Genomic DNA, 19,634 nt, shown 5'->3' with positions numbered 1-19,634 from the left:
AGAGAGCAAAAAAGGAAAAGGCTTAACCGACTTACCTCTTTCGCGGCCTCATGAGATGCCGCTCCTTGACTTTGTACTCAAGGGTGGAGTGCGGAACTCCATAAAAGCTGCCAGCACGATGCACGCTCATCTCACCGCGCTGTACCGCGCGTACCGCCTCGACGAGACTATCCCTATCGTAGTTCCTATACTTGCCGCGTTTCGGTCTGGTACCCTTGCCGCCGGTACCTTGCTTCGACTTGTTCGCGTCTTGCGCCTGCTGCTTGGCCTGCTGTTGCTGCTGCGACGACGGCTGTTGCTGCTGCTGTTGCTGCGGCGGTTGCGGAGGTGTGTAACGACCCCTTTTGAACGGGTTCGGGTCCGTCATCATGGCCTGCTGCGGCGGAACAACGCCGGCCGATTGGCAACCCGGCATACCGGTTGCGCCGGGTGTTTGGCCTTCCTGAAACTTAACACTGATACTCTTGGCGATGACATCGCGGAAGTTGACGGCTACCGCTTTGCCCACCAGCGAATTCGTGGGGCTGCTGGTGCCGGAGAAGGCTGGGCTAGCTCGCTCCAGAAGACCCGGACTCGAGGCGGCAGCCGCGAAACCCTGGGCGAACGCGGCGGAAGTCGGCTCGCCGTTCTTGCTGGAACAGCCTGGCGTGCTGGCGGGCTTGTAGGACGGAATCTTCAGTATCGCTCTGCCCTGAGCGCTGTCGCTGGCCTCCTCCTCGATGTTGGGATTGAAATCGTCATTCGTCATGGGTACGCGCTGCTGTTGCTGCGACTGCGTCTGCTGATGCGCAGCTAAGGGATGATGATGGTGCTGATGATGCGGCTGTGACTGATCGCCGTTCACATTCTTGTTCAGCCTCTTATCTTCGCTCATCAGCTTCCTCACCACTTCCGGTATGCGATAGTCTCGTGTGTCCAGTCCTGATGAGTTTAAAGTTATTTATTGTTTATTGTAATGTTTACACTATAAAGACAAATAAATATTTAAATATATTATTATATTTGATTAATATATAATACATTGTTAGCAACAAAAAACACGTTTTAATATCTTCATGATAGTTTTCCATAAATTTTAATCCAAATTTTTTTATTTTACATCTAATAACACTTGCGTCTTTAAGTATTATAGTAAGAGACATATATTACTCGAGATATTTTTAGATCAAATAGGTAAGAACAGTATAAAGAATGCAAACAAAATTCAATATCAATTTATGATAATTTTAATAAAAATCATGATTGCCTCTATAACATTTTGTCTTTCTATTTGTCGTAATTCCAAACACAGAGAGATTTAAGCTATGCGATTTAATTCGCAGTCTTTAAAAGCAAAGGAATTATCGGCGAACTAACTGACCAAGGCCCGGCTTCTATCGATTCTGGAAGTCCTATCACGACGTAATACACTTTTCGGCTTTCCTCTCTTGGCGCAGAGATTGGCTGGTCACATTTAATAGATAAAAAAAAAAAAAAATATCTGCCGGAAATGTGTGACCCAAATCCCGAATAATATAACTTATAAGACAAGCTAATTCTACATACTTATTTTCTCTGAATTGTATTAATATAAATAGATTTATCTCATATTTCGAAAAAGTAGGATTTTTTGCTAATAATTATAAAATCATGACAGATTATCAAAACTGCATTGCAATTCTCAAATAAAAGCGAGGAAAAATTTTTAACAGATAATGCCAAAAAGAAAAAAAAATACCAAAGATTTTATTTTACCTAATGGCACAGCGGCAGCCAACATCTTTTGGATGTAAGGACCAATGTTAGCGTGTTCCAATCCCGGCCATTCAGTTCCTGTTTCGTGTCCCCGTTGTAACAGGTTCCTGAGGGAATCACCACCCGTACCTTCGAACGCGGAGAACCTGACGAGATCCTCCAACGAAAGCAGAGGCTTCAACAGAGCCTTCTCGACTTCCTTCTCTTCTTCCGCGCCAGATAATTCTTTGTCGTCCACCTGTTAAAAATATCTCTTCTAGCATTTTCTGCGTATACTCTTTGCTCGTGAAAGAGCATCTAAATTGCAGATTACGGTCAAGTTGCCCTCTCGAGGAAAGTAAAAGTAGAAGCTTCCACTCCGTCTCCGGAGACGTGAATAGAAGCGATGCTCTTCTTATCATCGATAGTCATTAGGCAAACGTTATTGCTCATAAATGATAACTTCTTGTTCAAGAGTGCTTCGTCGAGAGGTGTGTGTCTGGAATGTACGTGTATTTATATCGTGTGTAAGTGTCAATTGTCCATGTAAATATATACAAAGTGTTTCTCATAAAGCGACCACATTGCATATTTCAAAAAAAGTATTAGAATGGGAAAAAAATCGTAATGCGCGCGAAAAAGGGTACTTTCGGCTTTGAGAACGTTCCGCAAATTAGGTATTTCATAAACAAAAAATCGCGAGCCAGTTTTTACCGTTTTGAAAACATTTCTGAAATATTGAAAATGGTACTTCGAAACTTCTTTTCCAGACATTTAGCGAAAATCATTTAGCGTTATTATATTTTATAAAAAGAAAAAATTTTGCCTATAAAATAATAAAAAAACAGGGGAAATAATGCTATAATTTTTCTCTATCTAATATATTTATTTTAAGATCGCACGATCGAGTCACTTTACGCAAATCACTCAATATATACCACTTCATCGAACGTAGAATAACCAGCTAAGCGCCATGCAGGATCAGCTGCTCAATCAGTAAACAGTATTCTTCAAAGAGACGATCAATGTTTTACGGAAAAACATTCTCGATGCTCTTGTCAATCATTCACTATACAATATATTTATATAATCGCGACTACCTTTTCCTCGCTAGTTCCCAATAACAGGAAAAGATAGAAAAAATCGCGTAGACTAAAGGAAAAAGAGAAAACTCATCTTCGGCGTGCGTTGCGACGAGATACGCCAGAATTCAAGTGCTCGGAGGACTCGTTTAAGGTGCATGCATTGCACTAAAAGTGAAGCAGCAGTCTTCTATGGTGGTTACCACGTATGTGTACAAACGAGCAGTATGCGATCGCATGAAACGCAGGCAGGCAAAATGAGATTTTAACCGTTCTCGTGCATAGATCGTGCTTGCAGACTCGACAAATTGTACCGTAAAATAGCGCCTCCTGCTAAAGCGCAGTTTGGTCGACGAATGATTTTTAAGTGGCAACTATCACTACTAACAGATCGTGCAATGCGAATAGAATATTTAGGAAAATGCGATATTTGACAAATTTAATCTTACAATATTTTATACGATAGTACCCTTCAAGCTTTCGTTAAAATTTTTTTCTTCCAACGAAAAACTACTCTTCTAAATTCTAATAAATAGAATTTATTCTAATATCAGTATCGCTAAAGATAAACACTGCTACAATTATGCTGAAATAAATCGAAGATTCTTGCACTTTAATGCATTGGGTATTTTCGATTATCTAATTGCGATCAATTCCTATCCTATACACGTTAAGCAAAATTAATCGCTATCAAATCAAGGCAAAAGACATTATCAGGTGATGAGGATTAAATCGGGCCACTGTGTTTAATCTGCCGTAATCTTCGATCGCGCGACTGTTTCATGCATGGCAGCGCGCGTTCACACTGGGATTGCGATCCATCTATTTCGGAACAATTATTTGATTGGACATCTCTCTACGGCGTAGGGTTATATGCGCGGCACATCGAGGATGCAGAGTGTCGAGGTCCAGAAGCGTACATTCACGACCATTTATTGAATTCCGGGGGCCATAAGCGGGACCCCCGCCTTAGAGACAAAAGAAAGATCAAGCCCGGACAGATACTTATTTTCCTCTTTTTTTTTCTTTTTTCGTCTCAACCCGGCCTTCCCAAAGACTTACCTCGAGTCTTGCAACCTCGCGGACACCAAGTTGCCATGTGTTAAACTACAAATAGTGAGATAAAAAAAGTTAAACAGCCCATGCAAAAGAACACTGGACACTAATGAGCATCACGGCGACCGATACGGAACCGCGTAGAGCGTAGACCATCGTCCCCTTCCTCCAGCATCTTCTAGTGTCACCGAGCAAAACGCATATTTGCCGTCAACATTTTTTCAGTCTAGGTCGATATTTTTCCGCAATATAAGAGAAATCTTTGGAAACAAAAATTTAAATCTATCGACTTGTAAACGTTTCAACAAGTTTTTATTCTCCGCAAGTGCGTATATATATTTTCGAAAGTACATACAATATTTATTTAAAAAAAAAAGAGAAATAAAGATAGTTAGTATCGATAAGATTCATGCCATCTACATATAATGTTGAAACAAGATTAATCCTCGTCAAAGTTAAATTTTCTGCGTTATAGCAAGCAAATGGAATTTAGCAAAAGCGTAAACTATCGCAAAAATATTCGATAATGAAGCTGTTCTAGATTAATTTAACGATCAATAAATTACCGAGTTCGCTCTGACCGAGTTCGAATTTCGGGCATCGTTTCGCGATAACGAGATACATTCGGTCTACGCGAGATCCACGATCGCCGTGCCAGAGGTATGTTTTGGGGAAGCTTCATTCGTTCTTCCTAACCAAAACCACACTTAGATACAAATGGACGGTATGTAACCACGAATTTTCCCTCAACAAGACCTCCCTCGTGCATCGTTCCGTTTCCACCCACCCTTCCATGTTTCTTTGCATGGTAATCGGCCTGTTTCGCAATGTATTTAAATCATGGAAAATTACTACTCGCTTGCGGACAGTTTAGTCGAAAAAAATTGTGCGTGATCTCTCGAATGCCTGACAATATATACAGAGTGTAACAGAGCGCCCGTATCAACAGCTTTTTGAGGAAACAACGCATTTTTGTGAAAAATGTTTCATGCAAGAGTTGTAGAGCTCTAAGTGACGCATTATATAATAATATTAGTATGACCTTGAATAGCACCGTCAAGGTCATATAAAAATCACTTTAAATTTTTTAAATGGCACCCCCTATTTTTCATTACATATTCTTGTAGCTTACCACGAGAGCTTTCCGAAACACTGTAATAAAGTATTTTTTCATTAAGTACTTTTTGAGTTATTTTATATTTTAATCTGATATATTTTGATATAAAAAATAAAATATTTCGCAAAATTTTCAGTTTTCGATAATCTTGCCGTAATACTTTTATGTACAGAATAATGAGATTAATCAATTAGTGCAAGAAAAAAAAAACAAATAATTGTTCAAAAAAATTGTAAATAATTTTCTTAAAAACAATTATTTCTTTATACTAATTAATTTGTCTCATTAGTCTGTATATAAAAGTATTACTGTAAGATTATTGAAAACTAAATATTTTACGAAATATTTAATTTTTTATATCAAAATATGTCAGATTAAAATATAAAATAACTCAAAAAGTACTTAATAAAAAAATACTTTATTATAGAGTTTTGAAAAGCTCTCGTGGTAAGCTACAAGAATATATAATGAAAAATAGGGTATTCCGTTTAAAAAATTCATAGTTATTTTTATATGACCTTGACGGTGCTATTCAAGGCCATACTAATATTATTATATAATGCGCCACTTAGTGCTCTATAACTTTTGCATGAAACATTTTTCACAAAAATGCGTTGTTTCCTCAAAAAACTGCTGATACGGGCGCTCTGTTACACCCTGTATATTCCAATAATATGAATTATGTTTTGAAAACTTTTATATACTGTGTTCTCATTTACTAATATATTTTTATCTTTTATATATTTGTATCTTTTTCCATTTTTGAATATTCTTCTACGACTAAAATATTCTGCAAAAACGCAACTGAATTCAAAAATATTTACAATTATTGTAGAGTTTAAACAAATAATTGTTATAAATTTCATCTGTTCGGGATAAAAATCTAATCAAATGCTGTCCTTCTAATTTTTTTTTTTTTTTTTTACTATACATCATCACGTAATAATCAACGCGCAGATATTATGAAGGAGAATCGAGCAGTTATACCATCAGGCCAGCGATACCAGAATTGAGACGCGAGCAACACGACTTCGTAATGGAGGGGATACGCACACAAGCGTAAACCGTGTGTATGTAATGCGCAGAACCCTCTGCGCATTACATACACACGGTTTACGCTTGTGTGCGTATCCCCTCCATTACGAAGTTGTGTTGCTCGCGTCTCAATTCTGGCATCAGTGCATCAGGCACTTGTAGGAGTCAACGGAACAATTTCGAAATCACTTCTTTCGCGCCATTGACTCGTTTCCGGATAAGGGCATCAACGGGCATCGATAACGAAAACTATCGGAGACAAAAGAATATACTCGATGGAGAGTCTTTGCGCGTCGTCTCGGTAGACGAAAATGTCTCGTCAAATCATTCTTTCATGAGAACCTCTCCGTCGCCGTCCATGCCAATTTGCATTCTCGGCTTTTCTACCCGACACGCGTGAAAGTACCGACGAGGAGAGTTCGGCACGTGTCGGTGGAACGTTTTCACCCTTCGCTCTCTGCATTTCGCCCATTCTCGCTTTTTTCTTTCCCCTCTTTCGTTTATCAATCCTCTCCCTTTCTCTATCTCTCTCTCTCTCTCCCTCTCGTTTTAAATCTCTAGCTATATCCTCCGTTTTCTGTCCCCAAAACCTACCTCGTCCACTTGCGGGGGCGGAGTGGTCGCGGAGGCGTTTTGGGTCGTATTTGGTGTTGTAGTAGTAGTAGTAGTAGTGGTGGTGGTGGTGGTGGTGGTGATGGTGGTGGTGGTGGTGGCTGGGGCGCCGGGCTCGTGAGGGTGTGAATGGGTGCTAGTCAGGGACGCGTCCCTTTCGCGTTCCATCGCGAGCTTGTAGACCTTGTTGCGCAGCGTGCTACGTGGTATCCCGTAGATCACCGCCGCCCTCCGCGTGCCGAGCTTGCCGCTCTGGATGTCCCTAAGAGCGGCCTGCAGCTCCTCCTCGGTGTAAGTCCTCCTGCCACCCCCGGCACCCACCACTGGAACACCACCGACGCCTGCCGCAGCTGCCGCCGCCGCCGCCGCAACTGGTCCGGTCATTCGCGGTTTCGCGCGGTAACACGAGCTAAAACAGAGTTAATCAACGTTATATCGAGGCTAGATGATAGTTTTTTTTTTTTTTTTTTTTTGCCAAAGATATGGTCTCCATGATTTCAGGACGGTTATATAGGAATCAAATCCGATGAGTCGAGTTTCTAATGTATGCAAGTATTAAGATAGGTCGCCGGAAACAAAGCGTTGGATGTCACAATCGCTTTTTATTATAGGAAAATTTATTTTTATGTAATTTTCACTCTTCGTTCTATCCGCGATTTTTAAAATATAGCTTCCATCTATCAGTCATTATAATGGATCTCGTTTATCTTCGTGCATTAATGTCAGAGTATCAATTTAAATAAACGGCGTATTAAAAGCAGGTATATCATTGAAGGAAATCGATATTTTATGAAACAAAAATAATTCTAAAACACTCTAGAAAATTGCTATTTTGCTTATTTCCTAAAAAGTGCAATAAAATATCGAATATCGATAAAAGCTTTCGTTTGCATGCAATTTAAAATTGCCACGAAAGTATCCGGGACACTAATCGAAACGTAACTGGCACTAAATCTTCAAACAGGAGAATGTTATTTCCGAGATCTCTCAATTTGATAGATGTATTGGATGAATCTTTTATCGAGAAAAAGAATGCCGCAAACCACAATGCTTTACGATCAATAGTTTTCGAGATATCGATGTTTGAAAATTTTAATTTTTTTGAAAAAAATATATCGAGATTTTACAAAATTTTTGGCAAGAGATCATTTTCATAGAATTTTTTAGTATAACAAATTTTAATTTTTTTGAGGAAAAAATATATCGAGATTTCAAAATTTTTTAATGCAACAAATTTTAATCCTTTTTTGAAAAAATATAGTCAGATTTCAAAATTTTTGCATCATAATGCAACAAACGTGAACATATATATATAAAGAATAATAAATAAAGCGAGAATAATAAGTAATAATGGTAATATTTAAAATAAAGATTCACTCCTTGGACATGAGTTGGATTAGGTTAGTTTTTTTTTTTGGTTTTTGTTTCGTCCCTTCCTCGCCTACGCGTTCGATTTTTCCAGGGTTGGAAAAGTTACTTTATAAAAGTAACTCGTTACCGTTACCGTTATTTTTTCTAAAAAGTAACTCGTTACCGTTACTCGTTACTAATTTTAAAAAGTAACTCGTTACCGTTACAGTTACTAAAAAGTAACGAGTCGTTACAATTTCCGTTACTTTTTTACAATACAAACTAATAAATTATTTTGCATAAGAAAAACTTTTAAAAAATTGTAAGCAAGATTTCATTCAAGGTTTATTACAAAATAAATGATTAAATTTTATCGAAATTCTTTATTAATTTTTAATAAAATTTGTTGCTCCATAGTATCATCATTTAAATGCCCTCTTTGTGGTGTTAATACAGAGCCATCGATGCTAAACATTCTTTCTACAGATGCACTGCTTGGTAGAGCTGTATTATATTTAATAAAAAGTTTTTTAAGTTTTGGATAGTCGTTTAACATTTCTATATTACAATTATTTGATTTTAAAAACCGTTGCAATTCTTCTTGTTCAGATTCATTTTGCACCGTTTTTTGCTCAAAAATGAAAAAATCATCGTGATCGTCAGATTTTCCAGCTTTTGAAGAATTTTCAGTTGATCGGATTCCCAATAAATCCTCCAAGTAATTTTCAGCACGTTTTCTTTTTTCTCCGGTTAACCAGTTTAACTTAAATTTTTGATGTAAACATGCTGCTATTATTAATTCTTTTGTTTCAAATATTGTAAGAAATCTAAAATCAAATATAGTAAATTAAGCGACATTGTTTGTTTTATTGAAATTAATACTTTTGAATCAATAGTTTAAAATAAAATAATATTTTTCAATTAAATCCTTATTTAAAATTAAATAACATATGTATTAATCAAATTAATAAGTTACCTTTCATTTAAACCTTGCTGAATAGCTTCAACTAATGAATGGCAATCTATAAGGTCAGATTTATTGAGATTTTCTAATTTTCGTTGCAAGGTACTTAGAACTGGTAGTAAATGAGAGCTCTGCTTTTCCGAAAAGATAAAGCTCTCATTGGATATCGCGCGTCGCGTCATCGCACTGGTCTGCAAGAGCCATAAGTTGATCAATCACATTCAAGCATTTTTACAACATAATAAGAATGCTAATTGGTCGATTTGCTTACGGCTTTACGGTTAAGATAAAAATTTTATCACGCACAATAGCAAGAATAATATCTTAAATAAATCAAAAAATTTGAAAAAAGTAACGATAAAAGTAACTGTTAAATTCGTTACTCGTTACCGAAAAATGTAACGAAGTTACTTTTTCCGTTACAAATAAAATTTGTAACGCCATTACCGTTACAGTTACCGAAAAGAAGTAACTGTAACGGTAACGGCGTTACAAGTAACGCGTTACTTCCCAACCCTGGATTTTTCTACACATAAATAAATGAATCTGTTAAAAATACGTTTTATAAAATATACATGGTGTCAGAAAATTACCATAAATGTTTGTGACAAAAGTATTGTTGTAATTACGATTTTTAAAAATCGATATCTCGAAAGCTATGGATCGTAGCGCATTGTGGTTTGCGGTATTCTTCTTCTAATAAAAAAAATCCTATAAAACTAACCTATTAAATTTAGGAATCCCGGAAATAACATTCTTGTCCTCAAACATCTCGCAACATTGACGTAAGTGGGTATAGTCAAGGGACCGTACGCACGATTTAAAAATCGATCGAGGTGATTGGGTGATATATCGATCAGTACTAGCTCAAATCGGTTCTCGTGTACGACAAAGTCGTCAGACTTGCTTTCCATCGCTTTTCGCAAACCCACGTGCGTTCTCTGAAACTAATTCGATAGACGATCCGCATTAAACGGCCACGCGGCCGTTTCGACATCCGCACGTGTTTGACGCCGATGATGAATAGCGAATCCGTACAACTTTAAGCTCGCCTTCGAGACGTTCAGTCATGTAAATTAAGTTTTTCAAATGTGGGAAGACGTGTTAACTCGACAATTTCGCGAACTGCCACGTGCAATCAATAATATTTGACCGGGAAAACCGTGTCGGGGAGATGTTTGAGCATTTACATCTCTTTAAATATGTAATTCATTTACATAAATATCATTTCGCTCATCGTGATTTATAACGTGCGTCATATGGACGAGATTTATCTATGCCGAGAGACGAGAATTAAAACAACGTATACAACCGCTCTAACATCACCGGAGGGCAAGCGTGTATATTAATAATTTTAATACCCGTTTTCGCGCTAGAATTTTCTTTTTATTGCTATCATAAATTGTCATGTCCAGTACGCAATTACATACTTTCCGAAACGCATTATGTTTGCTAAGCAATATTTTCATTGTAATGAACTATTCTTAGACAGTCTATGACATCAAACGTTGTATCATGCAGCTGATCTTTGTTCTTTTATAAAACTATGTAGTACTTGTACATTGTACATTGTATATATTTAACATTATTTTCTCATTAAAACGCTTGTTTGCTGACTTAAATGGAAGATAAAGAAGGTCAAACACAATCTAAATTCTAATTTACAAAAAATACGACGACATTCTTTATATATCGATATCCTCAAGAAATTAATGTAAATAAAATTTATATATTTAAATAAAAATCTAATCTAATAACAGCGGAAAGGGAAGACAGTAAATCTCTTTTCTCTGACACCACTTTCGCGTGCAACAATGAAAATCTGCTAGATAGATTCTCATAGCTAAACCACCCCACCCTAATCGCTTCGCGCCCTAAACATGCGAGAAGAATGTAACAACTTTCAGCGCAAAAGCAGCCGGTAATATTTCGCGCTCGCATAAAAGAACGCGACATGGCACGAAGGCGATGGATATCGGGCTATGGTGTAATTTGTCACAATGCGCAACCGATAAGATTAGAGAGAGGCGTAAGGAATCATCGCGAGCTCCCCCTCGCCGTCCCACCCCCGCTTGCACATGCACCGGGTGAGCCCCCCTTCTGTCTCAAGTTCGTCGACCTGAGCCGCTGATAAAAGTGCATTTCGTCCGACGCTGGCCTCCCGGATAGGTCCCGCTACGTCAGTCATCGACCGGCGTTGATTTATCTGCGATTTTTGTTTGTCGACTCGTCTGCGGTTTTACGCGACCATATCCATCATGTCGTCGTCGTTGTCGTCGCCGTCGTCGTCGTCGTCGTCGTCGTCGTCGTCGGAAACCCGGTCGACCCGGCGCGTCCGTGGTTCAACGTTCCTCGAGTAATGCTGTCGCGTAATTTCGAAGAAAACGGTATTCCTTAAATGAAACGACACGTTGCATCTATTTAAACGCGAGAAATTTAAATTTAATCGTCGACGGATTTTCGTGAAAACATGAGACACTCGGCGCATTGTATCATACACACTGAAAACAAATGCACTAAATCCCCCCCAAAGAAAGAAATTAATTATTTTAATCAAGTAACAAAAATATATTTGAATTAGTAAAATATAAAATAAAAGTACAAAGTATGCTTTTATTAGCAAATAAAAAAAAATTGATTTTTATTTTTATTGTACTAAATTACTTCCTTAAAAAAAATTTTTCTTTTGTCTTTTTGGCTGCTTATTTCAAAGACACAAGTTTTCTTTATTTTAATAAATAATTTTTTATCTTCAAATAAATATTTGTTTACATTAAAATTTTAAATAATGTATTTCGAAATTATAATTTTTATTACTTGCAAATAATTATTTATTTGTAACAAAACATTTTTGGAAACAAGTAATATATTTATTTGAGTAAGAAAAAATCAAAATATTAACAAAATGTATTTATTTAAACGAAAAAAAAATTTATTTTCAGCGCATAACATGATTAAATAAATATCAAAATTGAATTAGCAAAAATAAATAAAGAGATTAAAAAATATCGATGCCGTAATAACGCGTTTTTATAAAATATATCGCGAGGATGATTCTTAGCCGATAACGATTCTGTAACGATTAGACCATCTATATCTTCGACATATTATTTATGCGTTCAAAGTCAACGTTTCACGATCGAGTTAACTAAACTGGTTCGCTTTTGTAAATTGTCGCATAAATCGCAAAACTCACGCAATCGCGAACCAGATAGTCACAATCTTGTCCTTCGCGGCAACGTCAATACCTCTTTGGCCAGCGTATCTTCTCCAAAGCCTTCTACGAACCGGTTTTGCTTCAGTACTCCTGTCTGGTTTCATTGCGGCTTGCCTATTTTTCAGTATCATGGACGCGAACCGTATGTCTAATTTCGTTTATTGCTATAGCGAGGGCACGTTCTTAGATCTAGTCAACTAGCTCGCATTTTCTAAATTTTTAAAAAATTTATAATCTATTTAAAATGATATAGCATATCAAAAGTCCGCATATCCTTCCCTTAATTAAAGAATTTTGAAAATCTTGGAATTGAAAAACATTTATTAATTATTATAATTATTAATTATTATAATAATTATATAATAATTATTAATTATTAATTATTATAATATTTATTAATAGAAATATTTATTAATTAATTCTTATACATATATAATCCGAAAATATTAAAGAAAAATTTGAAGTCTAATTTCTTGTTTTTTGAAACGCAACATATTTTATTATAGCTCTCCATGAAATGATACAAAAATGAAACAAATATAAAAGAAATTGAAATAAAGATTCCGCTGTAACTGTAAGAGTGAACGTTCGAAAACAAGTATAAAATTATTAATCAAGTATTCGATTGCATAATGCCAATTTATAGAAGATGATAAATATCTCGAGATTCGCCTAGTTTGTAACAGCAAAGCGAAGTATAAAAACTTGACATGTTCAAGCGGCATAGATTTAATTTGAATACATTTACTTTTAAAGAGCTGTATTGAACTTTTGACGAGCAATATGATTTTAATTTTATCTAAAACTTTTATATAACGCGTGCTTTGCAGCCAGACAAATATAAAAGAAGAGGGAAAAGAATCTACATAATTAATATTCCCAAAGTTACACGTGTAACATGTAAAATTAAAGCAACAGGATCGTTGTATTCCTCCGAGAGTGCATCGAAAACTTGACGTAGCTTTGATATTTTCAAAGACAGCCGGAAGCTCTTGATCTTAATCGAGAATGTACGTACAAGTTTAATGCCGAGTCCGATGAAAACGAGCTCTGGATTTTCTCTTTGCGTTCATTCATGCGAAAGCGCCTTAAACGGAGCCTCGTACCTCGCGCCATGTCGTAGGTTAGTTCTCGCAATAAGACACGAAACGTGTTATATAACGCGGATCAGCCTCCAACAAAGGGATACAATATTTTGACGAGGGAATGACACTGCCAATCTGCATTCTCCTTTATTCGAAGCGCTCAGGAATAGAATTCACGCATTGCGCGTTGATCGTAACAATTTACGAGCGGATACTCCAAATTACCAGCGTGCTTCCTTCCTTTACAGATGAACACTCATTTCTTTTAACAACTTTATGATATTCGATTTTACAGTCTCTTTAAATTTGTAAAGCTCGCATTTAATTACTCTTTAAAAATCGACGATTTCCTCGACGTGTATTCTTTTACACAATTATCCTATTGTATTTATAAAAATTGATTATAATCCCCATATATTTTTGAGTATAGACTTAAATCCACGACTTCAGGTCCGTCGTATTCAGAATTAAATATCCATGATCTAATTTGAATTGGGTTTTAATTTCGACCCGGCTACCGCGCGGTTTCGCTGACGGTCCTATCTTATCGTTAATTACGTCGAGCATGCGTCGGCGCGAACTTCCCTCGCCTCTTTCTTTTCTTCTCCCCCTTTGATCTTTCTCGTCTCTCGCGTCCCTCTTCCTCGCTACCGCTCGCCTCACCGTTCTTTCTCCCCTTCTCCCGTTTCGAGTTGCGTTCTCCCTTCACGTCCCTCGTAATCGAGGCCGCGTGATATACGCGAGGTACTCTCCACGTCTTCGATGCGTCGGGAGGTGCAGATTACGATGGACTAATAATAGACGATGATAAAAATTTGACGCGCAAAATGTTTCGCGGGGGAAAAACAGCAAAAACACGGGGGCAACGTACGCCTTCGATACTTTAGCACGACGATCTGGCATCGACTCGCGCGACTCATTCGAGCTATCGACGATTGCTTTCATTTTTGGCATAGAAAAATAAAAAATTAACATTCGTCAATTATCGTGTATACACTAATAGTAAAAGACTGGAAAATTCCAATTTTTTTCAAAAAAAATCGAAAGCTGCCAATACGCGTTCATTATCAAGACTTCCTAAATCATTTCATCATGTATCGAACGGAAGAAGATTGACGTAGCATAAATACAATATCGTCGTAATTAATTCGGTTTCTAAAAAAAAATTTTTTTTTTTTTTTCCCCTTGATAAAAATGATGTAAAAATGTATAAAATTCCCTTTTCTTTCGCTGTCATTTATCTCTATGTACGGATAGAATTTTACGATATCTATGTAGTAGATGTAGTAGAACATGATGTATCATGTTTCGCATTCGAGACCGCAACAGAGTTGTGCATCGATTCTGCGAAACGTACTGCTTAAATATTTATCGAGGTACGTACCGCGGACTATAGCAGTTTAAAGCTCAAAGGGTTGAAAAGTTCAAGCAACTCGTCGGTATTATTACGATTTAGAGGATACCAGCTGTTTACCGCGATCGTGCAAACGTATTACAACGAAATTAATTTTTTTCGCGCAGTTTAAAACACTGTAGTATATATTAAATATTTGCGGATGAGAACTGTGCAGTAAGCGACCTACTTAGTTGTGACAATTTAATCAAAGAATATTTTCTTTATATAAAAAAATATATATATACAGGGTGTCCCATTTTAATCTCCTCAGGCAAATATCTCAAAAACCAAGCCCGGAAGAGAAATTTGTTTCAGACAAAAGTTGTTTAGTTTCGAGGGGGCCATAAGATGGTGACAATGATTTGACCTTGGAAAATCATTTGAAGGTCATGTGAAGGTCAACTTTAAAATCTTAAGTGGAAACCCCCATTTTTTATTTAGTATTCTTGTAGCTTACCACGAAAGCTTTCCAAAACGCTATAATAAAGTATTTTTTTATTAAGTACTTTTTGAGTTATTTTATATTTTAATCTGACATATTTTGATATAAAAAATTAAATATTTCGTAAAATATTTAGTTTTCAATAATCTTACAGTAATACTTTTATGTACAGACTAATGAGACAAATTAATTAGTATAAAGAAATAATTGTTTTTAAGAAAATTATTTACAATTTTTTTGAACAATTATTTGTTTTTTCTTTCTTGCACTAATTGATTAGTCTCATTATTCTGTACATAAAAGTATTACGGCAAGATTATCGAAAACTGAATATTTTACGAAATATTTTATTTTTTATATCAAAATATGTCAGATTAAAATATAAAATAACTCAAAAAATACTTAATAAAAAAATACTTTATTATAGTGTTTTGGAAATCTCTCGATGTCAGCTACAAGAATGCTAAATCACAAATGAGGGTTTCCATTTAAGATTTTAAAGTTGACCTTCACATGACCTTCAAATGATTTTCCATTGGTCAAACCAATGGTACCATCTTATGGCCCCCTCGAAACCAAACAACTTTTGCCTGAAACATTTTTCTCTTCCGGGCTTGGTTTTTGAGATATTTGCCTGAGGAGATTAAAATGGGACACCCTGTATATATATTACTATATCCATTATGTAACAAAAAAATTTCTACAAAACTTGTAAACTTTATATTAATAAAATATTTGCAATATAAATCATTATTTCTAACAATATTTATGATATTAATTAATATAAATCTTGAGGCACTACTTATATTTTTATAATTATTTATTCAAATGAAATTAAAAAGACGAAAATTTTTAACATTATTGTAGTCTTTATAATTCAATTGTAAATTTTGCGGGATAAAAGGACTCGTGAAAGATAATCGCAGGGATCAAATATGACGTATTCCAGATATGCATATCTCTCTAACATGTCTAAGATAATCGTCGAATGTTCACAATACTATTATTAAGGTCGGCTTGATAGAACGCACGACTAAGTTCACCCAGCAAACTTGAGCTTTACCGCGATTTTAGATCCTGATAACCGTGGCTCTTTATCTATAACCCTGTTCGCGTCTTTTATTACAATTATAATACACACAGAGAATCAAACATACACGCAACGTAAATACAAGACGCTTAATAATAAAACTCAGCAAATATATGACCTCACGTTATAAAAATAATTGAAAATATAACTCTGTTAATTATAAATAAATAAAGAATTCAATATTTTAAGAATTACAAAATAATATTCAATAATAAGGAATTTAATAATTTTTTTAAAAACTTTATAACTTTGATTTTATATATATATGTATGTATAAAACGATCGAGTCCGCATAGGAAAGAATTTTTTAATCAAAAGTTTTTAATCGTGTTATCAAGATTGTCAAACTTACCGCGTATATTTGTCCGTATAAAAGTCGAAAAATGCAAACCGCGAATGCGAACTCGAGCGAACGGGCGTCATTCGTGAACGAGATACGATTCCTCTCGCGCTTGTCGCGCCTGACGTCTTTACGAGGGAGATAAATCACGGTTATGCCCGGCCACGATGATTGGCACCTAATTGCGACGGCATTCCGGATCGACTGGCTGTCAGTTTCGCGATTTTTCGAAAGTCGTTTACCAGCGGCATTTTAATCGACGCCTTATCGAAATATAACGCGTGCACCCGGCCGGCTTAAACGGCCACTCGATCATGAAAAATGTTCTCGCTAGAAGGAATGCGATCGCGAATCTCTTTTTCTTTCCTTTCCTCCGTTCGGTACGAAATGCATTTTCGTATCAGCGGTTCTCGCCTCAAGGTGTAAAGCGAGTCGCGCGATAACGCCCGAAACGACGTCCCGTCGAAAAGAACGCTCTTTCGTCGGACCTGAATACTCCGTACGGTCTTACTGTTTAAGAGAAATCTCGTCTCCTATCACATTCCGATACGCGCTCAAAGAAACGCTAATTCTGTATCATTTCTTTTATTTAACGCAATATCTTATCCAACATATTAAATTTATTAAGAAAAGATATAAAATTTATAGAGATCTGCAGGTTTTAAATAAAAAATGGAAAAAACTTTGTATAAAATACTATAATTTTCGCATAAGCGGAATTATTTTTATTTATTTCAGTTTTTATTTTTTATATCTCCACGGCGATTTAATTACGACTGTTTTATGATTAATCTTCTTCGTTTGGGTTTTATACATTTATCACTTTGACGAATCAAATGAATAACGCACAGGATGTATAATTTTAAATTAAATGCATCGAGTTGATTTATATACACGTTGGTCAATGTATATAAATCACTGGCGATTAATAAGAAATTTTAAATACTCCTCTATATTTTCTATTCTATATATTTTTTCTCTACAATTTGAAAAATACAAATAAAAGATCATTGTACTTACTTGAGAATAGTCTTGGGATCGATGCCTGTCGGCATTCTCAGAGGTATTTTCTGTTGCTCTAGTAGAGATATGTTGTTGTCCTGAACACAAACAAATGAATAACAATATTAATATAAAAGAACGATCAAGAGACTTCGATAATCGAATAACAATTAATATCACGCAAGCATACAGCTTAAGTTATTTAGAGATGTCAGCATTAGTCACTTAATAACACGACTAATATAAGCACTAATAAGACACTATAAAAGAAATTTCTATTTTTCAGCGATATTATAATAGCGATCGTCGCGCGTTAGATGATGGCAAGTCCGGTAAAGAAAAGAAAGAAAAAAAAAAAAAAAAAAATTTGTACGAGTAACGGATAATTTACAAGCGTTTTCGCGCTCATTGTACGATCTTTCGTCAGACACTTTACAAACCGCGCAATGGATATCCAAAGAGTGATTCGAATGAGCGTTATGAGATAGAAAAATGAAACGAAGCCGAAAGAAAGAAAGAGAGAGATAGAGAAAATGTACATTTTTACACAGACGATAGAACAACGAGCACGAACATCTCGCGCTTACCTGAGAATTTCTGGGTTTGGCCGAGAGATCGAGCGGTTGATCGGCCGCCGCGGCGCTGTCCTGGTGGGTCTGCACCCCAACGAGGGGTGCCTCCCTCGGTGGTAAGCACCATTGAGGCAGCAGGGTGGGGTAAGTGCCGCTGAGAGCTGCGGCGACCACGGACGCCGCCATCGGATCCACCTGGACCGACATCGGTGATTCCGCCGATCGCGAACTGCTGCCACTGTCGCTCTGCGGACTCTGCGGGGCACAACACGGAGAAACGTGTCATACCGTGCTCGCGCGATTCGCCGATCGGGCAGAATGGACTGGCGGGTTGGTCGGACATGGCAAAAAAAAAAGTGGCAAGAGAGACCGGCGAGAAAGATGCTATGTGGGGATCGAATTCTGATCGAATTCATTTTTCAAAAGGCCTGCCGCCTTCGCGAGTCCTCGTGAATCTTGTATGGGCGCGTCAAAGTGATCAAAGCTGTGAGAGAGAGAGAGAGAGAGAGAGAGAGAGAGAGAGGCTGGTGGAGTGATCGTCGGCGCACGATTTAATCGAAAGCAACGAAGACCGGGTGTCAGACTCGAGCCGCGCTCGCGATGGCACAACAGGCGTATAGAGAAGTATGAAACGATGACAAATTATTCCAATGACGCGATTGCGTAAGTAGCAGATGAAACGAGCAACACTAGCGTTATCGTTACTCGGTTATCGGCAAGATTCGGATCGCGAGGTGTCAGCCTCGGACCCGAATTTCACGCAAAGAAAGGATGATTCGTTCGCTCTTATTCTTCCATTGTCTCTTGTCGCCTTCGAGTATGTAATCTCTACACAGAGTTAGCGATCAAGGACGAGGTCGATGCTCAGCCATGCGCAACCTCACACCGGGCAAACTCGTCGTAAGTTACTTACAAGGGGCGGTTGGTCGTCGTGGGGTAGCTTGCCATCGAGGCAAAAGTAACATTTGTCGAGTGGCTTCCAATCCTCCGGTGGCGGGCTCATGCGTCTTCCAAGGAGGAACGGCGCCGGGACGCTCGTTGCGTTCCCCTCGCGGCATAACAGCCCCGACCTGGTCCCTTCCGAATCCGTCGCCGGCGTCGTCAGTATCGTCGTACCGCCGCCAGAACCCAACACTTCTTGTAGCTCCTCCTCCTTCTTTACCCTCAGTAAGCCCTGCGTTACCGGTGCCCGCTCCAACGCGATCTCCTCCGTTCGTTCCTGGGACGTAAAAGTGGAAAAATGGAGAATTGTAAGATTTAGAGAGGAATCTCTAATTGGAACGAAAATATATTGGTAAGGGATAATGTTTGATTCATTGGCAGAGTACAAGCTAGCGACAAGTTGGGTCCTGGAATTGAGCCCCGTGGTGGAATCCTATTATTTTTCATTTGTGGCTTACAACTTTCAGAAGTAGGATTCGATCAACGCAACTTCAAATTTGGATAGTCGCAAGTAAAGGAACCAGGAGGTATTGATCATTCGGGTCGAATAACCGTTCAAGCTGGCCAAACTATAAGATTTAGAGAGGAATCTCTAATAGAAATGGAGAAACTATACTAG

General features: G+C 37.3%; 1 protein-coding gene across 5 annotated transcripts in view; it reads right to left on the bottom strand.

Annotated features, from left to right (window-relative positions):
- The window catches only part of Eip93f (Ecdysone-induced protein 93F), a 165,826-nt gene that overhangs the window by 14,700 nt on the left and 131,492 nt on the right, over positions 1–19,634 (bottom strand). For 3 of the 5 annotated variants that reach the window (XM_070314414.1, XM_070314412.1, XM_070314413.1), the window contains exons 4-9: positions 18,987–19,292; positions 18,089–18,328; positions 17,520–17,599; positions 6,598–7,024; positions 1,735–1,972; positions 36–921 (exon numbers count right to left, since the gene is read on the bottom strand). In XM_070314414.1, the coding sequence (XP_070170515.1) occupies positions 36–921; positions 1,735–1,972; positions 6,598–7,024; positions 17,520–17,599; positions 18,089–18,328; positions 18,987–19,292 (2,177 nt within the window). The remainder of the gene's footprint in view (positions 1–35; positions 922–1,734; positions 1,973–6,597; positions 7,025–17,519; positions 17,600–18,088; positions 18,329–18,986; positions 19,293–19,634) is intronic. The other 2 variants (XM_070314415.1, XM_070314416.1) reach the window with 2 other exon arrangements.

The sequence above is a fragment of the Polyergus mexicanus genome, unplaced genomic scaffold (genome assembly GCF_030449975.1).
Source record: "Polyergus mexicanus isolate NDT 795.1 unplaced genomic scaffold, iyPolMexi1.0 SCAF_27, whole genome shotgun sequence".
Lineage (NCBI taxonomy): Eukaryota > Metazoa > Arthropoda > Insecta > Hymenoptera > Formicidae > Polyergus > Polyergus mexicanus.
The sequence above is the reverse complement of the archived record's forward strand: the minus strand, read 5'-3'. Positions and strand labels throughout refer to the sequence as shown.